Raw genomic sequence first — 11,161 nt, forward strand, 5'->3', positions numbered from 1 at the left:
GAGAGCAGGGATATATAGTTTTATTTATGTATATTATTTACTTATTTATGCAATGAATGAAAAGAAAAAAAAAAAAAAAAAAGAAGGAACTGTTAGAAATGAATGAGAGAGGAAGGGATCCATCCATGCTATGATATGGCGCAAATTATGGAGTAAATGAAAGATCTGAACGATGAAAATGATGGAATTTAAAAGTTAAACTAATTTTTGCATCATCTGAAATGAATGGTGATAAAAGTTATGAACTAGCATATATAAATAACAGCAGTTATAGTAAAAAGCGACAGATTTAAATGTTAAACAATTAAAATGCAAAAAAAAAAAATCACTAATAAAATTACGAAAAAATTATTTAACTCAATTCAGATGCTCGTTCATAAGTCAGACATTTCTGAATTCTGTTTGAAGAGAAAAACTCCTGCCGTGATAGATGGGAAAATTTCGAAAGAACTTTTATTGAAGGCAATTTCATTAACTTTATGAAGAGATGATACAGACATTAAAAGATTCTTCAAAGTCAATGAAACCTGCGATTTTCTATTATCAGAACAGAGAATTAGGCCACAGGTAAAAGGAATTTTGCTGGAAAGTTCTCGCAAAAGCGTTCATCAATTTATTGTCAGTACCTTAATATCAAAGTCCAGTACAAAAATATTTAAAATATGACACAAGTGCCTAGATAAAACCATGATCCAGTACTGAAATATCAAATTAAAGTTAGTAAACGAATACACAAAGATAATACGAAATTTGCGCACAATCATAACCCAAAACATTTTAAATTTCAAATAATTTCCAAAAGATACAGAATTTTTTGTTGTGCAAATTCATTGTACAGAACAAATGCTAAAAATTCATTCATCATTCTCTTTGAACAGACGTCCAAAAAAACCCTTTCGTCGTTTATGATTATTACCATCATCTTCTTCATCATCCGTCACCTCGCGAATTACCGGACCACCCGAAGCAGACGCGAAACGAGAACTAGATCTGAAACAAAGAACGTCACACCAAGGATATATATATATATATGTTTTTTTGCAGAGTAAAAAAGATCAAAAAAAAAAATTCCCAATCTTTTTACTCACGTAAGTAAAAAGGAGTTACCTTTTTCCTCTGCCATAATCCTCCTCAGTCACATCACCATCATCCTCTTCATCCGGAAGAGTAATAATCGGTGCATTGGTCCCACTACCACCGATGCGCGGTGCCTGAAAAATTCCAGCATTACTTAATTTCATTTTTTTTCATATACAAAATTTGATAGTAAAACAATTCCTTCTCTTCCTCCTCCCAATACATTTCCCTTTGCTGAAGCTAATTTTCTGAAGATTTAAAACGAGGCAAACTGAGCATATGACAAACTTAGCAAGTTTAAATGATAACGAAAACAATTCAAGGAATCACTGACATGAGTTCGACTGCTTGAAGTCGTACCACCATACTTATTGCCACCATCAATCGCACGAATTCTCTGGCCATCACTTCTACCACCCATCAGATTACGACGAGCACGAGATGCAAATTCACGATCAAACGCTTCCGCTTCATCTAAAACATTAACTGATTTCGCAAAATAATAAAAATTAGTCCCCAATTTTACTTGTCATTGACACTCAATGAACTAAAAATGTGTGAACTGGGAATTCTGATATTATATACCGGAAATGATCATAAACAAGTCCATGACAGTAGCAATAAAGAAAGCATTCGATAACAATTTCAATTATCTAACTGTTAATGGTTGATAACCAGATGAAATACCTTGTGCAAGATTAACAAAGCTTTGTCGTTCTCTGATTCGACCATCACGATCACGTTTTTTTTCTATCACGTGCGTACGATCGCCTATTGTATGTCCAATAGTGAGCTTGTCACCTATACCATCCTCACCTGTTCGAATTGCATGTCTAAAATTCAAGCACTTTTTAAAATTTTAAAATTTCCATCTTGATTACTGGTGCAAATTCCGCATTGCAAATTTCTTCCAGAAAAAACTTTTAACATTCAAAATGTTGAGGTGTAATAACAATTTAGTACTATTAAATCATGCTCTACAAATTAATTAAAACAGAGTACCGTGTTTCCTTCACGTCACCAGTTTTACGAATTGTTTTTTCAACTACTCGAGGTTGCCCACCGTTACGTCCATCAAAGCTAATCATTGTTGAATGGGAAAACACATGCGCATTTGGATCATTCATTGCCTGTGTCTGGACATTCTCCTAAAATTTCATTCAAATTAATTCCAGTCTTGTCAAGAAACAAAAAAAAAAAAAAAAAAAAAGAATGCAAAATTTATACCATTACAGTTCCAAAACAGAAACCTGGTTCAATTCAAATCAAAACTGTAATCTTAAAATAAAGAACCATCTGTCTCATAAGGCCGTCGCAGAAGTTAAAGCCAAATGGGTCCATTAGCGCCAAATCACGCGATGGTCGTGTTCCTGATGGTTCTCCCATTATACCTCAACACAAATTATATTTACATAAATAACAAATCAATCTTTAACTTCATTCTTAACTGCTTACCGACCTGTCAGATTTGTCTTAGAAATTACTTCCGAACGGAAACGAAACAAAACCCCAAACTCAAATGAGATAGAGACAATCGCATAAGGTGAAGCAATGGAAGTATTAGAAATATATCTACAGCCATGCAACTTCCAAAAAATGAAAAAATGGACAAAAAGAGAAAAATCTATACTTTACTAGCGTCATATCTTATGATTGGGACTATGCACAACAACTTTCAACATTTTCACAAAAAAAAAAAAAATTTACTGTCAAACGGACTGTGCATATTGAATATTGAACCAAACGGATTTAGCATTCCATGTGTCATTCGTTCCATATCACGCATCTGTTGTCTTATTTGATGATGTATATTCCTAAAAGTAAATAGTTTTATTTAGCAAAACGCATGCGTTAAAAAAGATATATTTATACTGATTTTCTTGTCAAAAATTAAACTCACCTCAATCGTTTATTCGTTACATAAAGTTATATGCTTTAATGTTCATTAACCCTGTACTCTCACACTTCTAAAGTGTACTTTCAACTATTCATCGCTAATAAGGTATTTCACTGCAAACTGTCATTAACAATCAAATAATCGAACTGAATAATTTCTGACTTCTTCAAAAAATGCACTAAGATGAAAATACTACTATGAACTATTGTGCAGCAAAGATATTCCTAAAAGAAAAAGCTTAGAGCATTAAACAGCAGATCAAATTATTAAAAAAAAAATCTGAACAGATGCTTAAACTAGGTAACTATCGAAAATTGCATAAAATTAGCAAAAGGAACAATTTACATATCAAGAATTTAGAAAATTTCATTTAAAACCTATTCCAGCTGAATGGATATATCTGAACTACAAAAACCAGTTCGGGATTTCTCTTAATGAAAATTCCAAAAAATATATATCGAGGTAAGAAAAGCATACATAAGAAAACTGAATTGTTAAAAGTAAAAGCTCTGGATAGGCCTAGATTTTTTGAATATCTATACCAATTTTAAATGATATAACAAATTTAACTGATATGAAACTTTCAATAATAATAATTTCATTCTAAAATTTTCTATAGTGAAGCTTAAACATGTATTTTTTTTCTTTTTTCTCAGCACCATCACCAGGCTAAAATGTACAGAATGAAGTTAACCGTAAATAAATAAAACAATATCTAATTTAATCATTTCACTGCCATAGTATTCAAGTTAACTAACTAACTTTCGTGACATAAATTTACGCCTGTTCATCGTGAATCAACAAAAATAAATGAAAAATGGGAAGTAATCCTCACTCATATATACTGAGGAGAAAAAAAACAAAAAACAAAAAGGAGACAATGCTATTCTTTTTCCCCTTTCTCGAACAATGTTAACCTCATTTAACACAAACATTATTTTATCCTATTTCAGACTTAAATTCGCAATTTTAAAAAATATATTAAAAACCATTTAAATCTAAGAAAGAAAAAAATTCTTAACCTATATTTAAATGCTTTTTTTTCCCTTTCTAGACAAATACTTTATTTCCTTATCATGGAAACAACAATATATATATATATATATATATGGAATTCTATTCCAGTTAACCATTTGATCATCCTTATCAGTTATTAGCAATCACACACTAACACACTTTTAATTATGCTATTTCTTATTTTAATCCTATCTCATTTCTCATTTGTTTAGGCATTCTTACTTTCAATCTTTCTGAAAAAAACAACTTGCATTTTTCCAATCTTCTTCTGCTCGTTTTTCTCTTTTTCATCATCATCCATAATTAGTACTATTTCTTTCTCCTTCCTTTAAAACTTTACAAACTGAAAATTCATCTGCTAAAAATTTGTTCAAATTTTCAACTAGGTTAAATATCTCGAAATTATTTTTATTTGTACTATTCACAGCACTGCACCTTCATTAACAAATCAGCAAATTGTCATTGTAATTCATTCATACATCTATCGAAGTTTCTTTCCATCACAAAAAAACAAATAACTACAGCAAAGCAATGCTCTCTCTTTTTTGAAAATCAAAGTTAAAATTGAGAATGCAAAGAAGAAAAGAAGGGAAAAAGAAGAAATAACGAAAGAGAAAGAGTTAACAGTTTGAAAATTTCATATAAAAAAAAGTATGAAAGAGAGAGATGAGAAAGAACTACTACTCAGACTATTGAATAATAAAACGAAATCAATAATAATTGGAACAAGAGGAGTATATGAATAGTGCGAAATATTATGGAAATAGAGAGAAAAAGAAGAAAAACGCCTATGACAATTTCGAGATTTTTCCAGAACATTCGACATTTATGATAAAGCGGGTAAGAATATTTTTGAAGAATTTATTTGAAATGTGTAAAAAAAGAAAAAAGGATATGTTGATTAGTAAAATTTTTTACCTGATCGTAACCTGATTTTAACCTGATTCTATCTAACTTAGCTCTAGCTCAATTCTATCTAGATTAAATGTAATAATAATAATAATAATTGAAGTAATCTCAGTGATACTTATTTTTTGCTTATATTGTAAGCAATTAAATTATATACAGTATGCTTCTCATTTCCTGTTTCACTCAATTAATAAAGCTTTGTAAGTTTTTTTTCTTTTTTTTTTTAAAAAAAAATAAAAAAAAAAAACATACAAAAGACAAACAATTATTTGTGTAACTATTAGTTATTATTTAGAGAAAAAGAAAAAGAAAAAAAAAAAAAAACTGAGGATTGCAAATGTTTTTTTTTTCTCCAACAACAACTAATCTGCTCTTTTTTTCTCATTTAATAAAATTTACAAAAAAGAGGAAAAAAAAAAAAAAAAAAAAGTTCGTAAGCTAACAAACCGTTCAACGTTTTATCATCAATTAATCATGAAAAAATTGAAACATTTGAAACAAAAATAAAGCACCTAATGATACATTACTATTTACCATTTTTATTTAAATTTCATTTATTATCTAAAATCAAAAACCTAAAAAAAAAAAGAAAAGCAAACAAAAAACTATCGTTATTAGATTTCATTGATCACTTATCATCTAGAATTATCATTGGGTCATCATTAACACTACATATCATTCTACTACCTAAATAACAGCAGATCATCTGAATTTTCCAAGAGCTACATCATATGACTTCTTTTTAAACTAACTTTTTTTTTTTATATCAAAATTTTTAAATTTAAATAACATTTGAGATTTGAATACAAAAAAAAGAAATGATAAGAAATTCGAGGGAAAAAAAAAAAGTCAAACCTGCCATTTAATCGTGTAGTATAAATTTGACGTTGAGTAAAATGTATCATATTTTGGTGCAAAATATTTCAACACAAAATGCTTTTACGCAAACACTCACAACTAAATTAGTTGCAAATAATTTATATGTTATCATAATAATATATTTATAATATGTTATATTCGTAAATACTTGTTTCAAACCTTTCATCAACAATATATTAAGGTATTATTAATTGATGCATCAACAGAGAATAGAATATTATTCCTATCACAAACAAGTTTTATCATATTTCTTTAATAGTTAACATATTTCACATACACTCCCCCTTTCAACTCTTCTCACCTTCTTCTTCTTCTTCTGCGGTTGATACTACTAATTAACAAAAATTTCACTGACAGTCTTCTATTTGGAACTATTCACCAACTTTTATACTCTCTCTCTCTCTCTCTCTCTATATATATATATATATGCCTTTTTCAAAAAGCTCTCTTCATTAAATTTAAATTTTAATCATAATCGTATGTTACAAATATGAATGGTTATAAGGAAGATAGCAATGACAGAAATGCAAAATGAAATATATTTTTGGAATTAAGTATGACGTCGAAATTGTCAAAGAATATGTATGATAGGTTTACATTGATGTCATAAATTCAATTTTTCGGAAAACTAATGAAAGCAAATATCTGATGTAAAATCATGACATTATGAAGTGATACAATCATACTGCATAAATAATTAGTTTTATTATGTGGTTGACATATTTATTTCTTTTCCTGCTCTTTTGAAATAATTTCATTTTTCACTTTTCCGAAAATAATTCATTCATTTATTTACAGTGCACTGCAACATTATCTGGGTAATTTCAAAAACCATTAAAATCATTTGTAATTGATAATCAGAAATAAACAACTATACTTTTCATTACTAACTCAGTTCATTTGGCTAGTCTAAAGCTAATCTGATAACAATCAGTACTGATAATACGTTTCTCCTTAGAGTAATAATTTAATTACAAGTATCTAATTAAAGAAATTTATAATCTTACATTTAATTAAAGAAACTTATAGTCACACTTTGTATTGATATCTGTATAGCATTCATAAAAAGCCAATGGTCAGCTCAGTGAGAACGATTATTTGCAAATTCCCTTCAGAAAACATAGAAATGTAAAATATCGAAAATATTTAGAAAATCACATCCATGTACCAAATGCATTTTAAAACTCTTCGTTAGAAATGCATGTTAAACAATAATTATGTTATTTGTTCAATAAGAACTCAGTTCTAACGTTAACTCAAATTTCAACAAAAATTATGGAAGACTTGAAGTCATATAGTAACTAAATAAGCAACTACAATTGAGACTTTCATTAAAATCAGAAGATGTAACTTTTTATAACTGCTTAAACTTTCATTGGTTGTTTTTAATTTTAAGCCTAGAAACAAAACAGAAAAAAAGTGAAACAACAATCATTGGCTTTATCCTCTAACATTATTTTATGTTTTATTTTTATAGTGCCAATATTACCATTTATCATCAAATAGATGAAATGTATTTTGTAAAATTACACACCGAACATGGTATTCTGGAAAGTGACCATCAAACCATCATCGTTAATCATTAATTACAAATACATACCACTACGATTAAGTTTATTGGTTCTCAGTATCTTCTTGCTCAAACAAACTTTTAAATTCACAACACTAGTGAAAAAATGCGACATCGAATATATTTCATACGTATTTGTCAAAAAATAATTGCATTCAGTTCTGCTTTGATGTGATATATATACATATGCTAATTAAATCAAAATCATTCATCTCACATATGACTAATTTGAGCTTCACCTTATCAAATTGACACCTAGTTCATTTAGCTATTTCCTATAATTATAGAAAACCATCAACCATCTAATTGGTTTAATATGTAATCTCAGTATATTTTAGTTCTTTCAAATAATATACAACCTCACATTATTTTTCAATCTTATTTTCACTCAATCTTCGAAGTGATAACTGAATAAGAAATATTTGACTTATTTGACATTACAGTGCTATAGATACTGTAAAAAAAAAAGAAAAATTTCTACATGTACAACGGGAAAGAGAAACAATCACGAGAAAAAAAAAAAGAAACAGGTTTCTTTTCCACCTTATTTTTTTTATATCATTTTCTATAACAAATATTTTGATATATTTTTAACCGTAAAAACATCATTATTTCATTTCTAGTTATTCTTGCGTTTAAAAGATCCTAACACTGCAATAATCAAAATTATATCTTTCATATGACAATCGACTTCCATTCCATTCAAAATATAGGTGTTTGGACATTGCTGCCCTAAATATCTTTATTAAAATTAAACGTGACTTATTAATCTATTTCATAAGTTTTTAGTACCATTAAATAAATTTTAATAAATAAATTTTGTTAAATGTTGATAGAAACTGCACGGAACCTGAGCTTAATAACTGACTAAAAAATATAATTTATTTTTTGCAACCTCTACAATCGAAATCACAGGCAATGTCTGAATAAAAAATAAACCTAATAATTCAAAAAAAAAAAAATCCTACTGTTAATGTGAAATATCATTTAACTAAAACTCTTTATTATATGCATGAGGTGTAAATTCTTGCAATCTCAGTTTAAAGCATTGCAAAATGGAGGCAAATAAAATAACAATTTTTATAAGCCAAAAATATTATTGGAAATACCACGATAAACATGTTAAAAGTAACTAATAATTTATTAGACTACTCAAACACTTACTAAATATAATTGCTCAACAAAATCAAAATGAGGAAAAAAAAAACCTCAAATAACCAGATTAATAAATGAAAAACCAAGGAAATATATTAATAAATCACTAATATGCGTATATTCAATGAGCCAAGAGAAAATCAATATTGATTAGTTAATATTAAATTAAAAACAATTATTAAAACACTTACCCAAAACCAAACGGATCGCCACCAAACATGGTCGCGGAATTGTTGAATGAATGAATGAATGATACGAAAAAATTCCTTCAAAATGGAAAATATATAAAATATATGAAAATATATATAGTACTAATAACATTTCACGTTACAGATTTGGTATTACGAGATTGATAACAAAAATTGTTGTTCACTGGAATAAATATTATCATCAAGGCAATTCTTTTTTTTTTTCACTTTTTTCATTTATGTATATGTGATGAAACACAGCTGTTTAGACACTAGTGAATCATGATGTAATCAGTGATTATTAAGTACTATTAACACAAGTTATCAATAAATATGGTAGCAAGAAAGATTTTTTTTTTTTGTAAACAATATCTAAATAATTGCTAACTGTTAGGACAAATTATAACTAACTAAAACAACTCAAAGAGGAATTGAAAAATACAAAATCAATAGGCAAAACAGCTTCAGCAAACAATCAAATGAATTTTTTAATGTTAAAATTCATACTAAACTCAAAATTTTATTTATTAGCTATTTATTAACATTCTAAGTGCACAAACAAGATCATACTCATCACCATAAAAAAAAAAATAAAAAAGGCATATCATCATAATATGATATCATAATATATCAACTGGATACAAATTTTAATATTTTAACTCAAAATACTGTCAACAAGATGTTTTATTCTCTTTACAATAAAACATTTAAATCCTCAATCACTATTGAGCCAAACAGGGTTAAATTTTTTTTTTTTTTGAAAAAGAATGAAATTCAGAATACTGAAATATATACATAGCTTTGCTAAGAAAAAAAAAAAAAAATAAACAGAACCACAGCTCTTGTTTGAGGATTACTAACTGCAAATGTAGAAGGAAGAAAATTGACTGCCACGCCGACAAAGAATCGCTGAAATTGTTTAAACATTTCCCTTCTCTGCCTCTTTTTTTTTTCCCCTCAAACAAAAGTGCAAAGCATTTTTTATCTAATATGAATCAAAATACCAAAGTATTCAGACAACTTCAAATTATGAAAACTGATCAGTTCAATGATTTTGCAGACAATAATTTCTTAGAAATCTCCGATTCTACAATAAACTAAAAGAACTCTTATTCTGTAGACGAGATGGTTTATGATGTTAGTCATTAAATATTTCTTTTTATTTGTCCTTTGATTAAGCTAGCAGTAGTAGTATATCATAATCAACTAGGCTTACAGTCTAAAACTTCTTGCAGTCTCTGCCACACCATCCATTTTACTACTTTACTTAACTTTCGCAAAAACCACAATGATTCGTAAACAAAAAATTGGAAATAAACATCCTGAAATTGTAATAACTATATATTATGAAAGTGAAAAGAAAAAGCATTCCTATACATATATATATGTTCCAGAAAAATCAATTCTTACAAACAGCTTCTGCTTTCCTCTTATCCTCTTCCTTTTGCTTCCCTATTTTTATATCTCATCTTCGTAACATTATCGACTCCTCTAAGCACAAAATAGCTGATTTTTAGTATCAGTCAAAAAAGATTCAAATTCAGCAAAATTTTCTAACTGTTAATGAAAAGAGAAGAAAGATGAGAACATCCTTCAAGGGAATAAATAAATCCAATCACATATATGGAACGAAATGAATAGAAATCGAAAAACCTTCTCAAACGAATAACAGTGAGAAATGAATTTTAAGCAAGAACTGAAAATTTCCTCGCGAAATAAAACTAAGAGAGAGAGAGAGAGAAAAAAAAAGGAAGAAAAACAACAACAAAATGATGATATATGGGATGAAATAAATGAAGAACATTCGAGAAGTTTTATTTTTTATCATATCTTTACAATCATACAATTCTACACATAGTTTATGAGGAGTTAATCTAAAAGAGAGAAAGTTAAACTGTGATAACATTTATAAGTAAGTAAAAGTAAGTATTTCATATTAGCTAATTAATCGAGAACTCTGGACTCCAGAGGAGACAAACGCGCCAAGACATGACAACTCCGCACAGCGAACAACACGACACGACACACATGCGACTAACCAAATGATGTCTGTCAGCTGGGTTGCTATCAACATATCGATTGATGGTACTGTAGAGCAAATAATCGCTTCAGGAGTTAAGCCTTCTAAATTTCTGAAATCTGTAATGCAGGAAAGAGACTTTACGTGATTTACGTGAGTGACTTATTATCTCTATTATTTTCACGTTAACACGTATGAGTTAACTGGACTGGACTGATACGTTAAATGTTTTCCTTTTTCTTGAGGAAAAAAAATCGAAGCACATAAGATTTATTTTGAATTAAGTAAGCATTAAAAAAAGTCACGCAGAAAAAAAAATGCATCCAACCACTCAGCCGCTCAGTCATTGGTCAATCAGTCACTCGGTCACTCGGTCGCTCGATCGCTCAGTCGCCTAGTCATTCAATCACTCTATCATTCAGTCATTCGGTCAATCAGCCACTCGGCCA

At 28.6% G+C, this 11,161-nt stretch overlaps 1 protein-coding gene across 3 annotated transcripts; it reads right to left on the reverse strand.

The window, feature by feature from the left end:
* Positions 1-854: 854 nt before the first annotated feature.
* Bm6307 (conserved hypothetical protein,hypothetical protein) lies at positions 855-8,724 on the reverse strand (the record flags this gene model as incomplete). 3 transcript variants are annotated; one of them, XM_043077990.1, is made up of 8 exons in its annotated part: positions 855-990; positions 1,108-1,211; positions 1,412-1,551; positions 1,765-1,910; positions 2,080-2,225; positions 2,371-2,468; positions 2,785-2,891; positions 8,696-8,724. In XM_043077990.1, 8 exons carry the CDS (start codon positions 8,722-8,724, stop codon positions 855-857), a joined length of 906 nt encoding a protein of 301 aa, XP_042933924.1. The 3 variants fall into 3 exon arrangements, with proteins under 3 accessions (XP_042933924.1, XP_042933925.1, XP_001894346.2); XM_043077991.1 differs by lacking the exon at positions 8,696-8,724 and adding an exon at positions 4,243-4,292; XM_001894311.2 differs by lacking the exon at positions 8,696-8,724 and having other exon boundaries at positions 2,785-2,863.
* Positions 8,725-11,161: the final 2,437 nt, after the last annotated feature.

This window comes from Brugia malayi (assembly GCF_000002995.4).
Source record: "Brugia malayi strain FR3 genome assembly, contig: Bm_v4_Chr2_contig_001, whole genome shotgun sequence".
Classification (NCBI taxonomy): domain Eukaryota; kingdom Metazoa; phylum Nematoda; class Chromadorea; order Rhabditida; family Onchocercidae; genus Brugia; species Brugia malayi.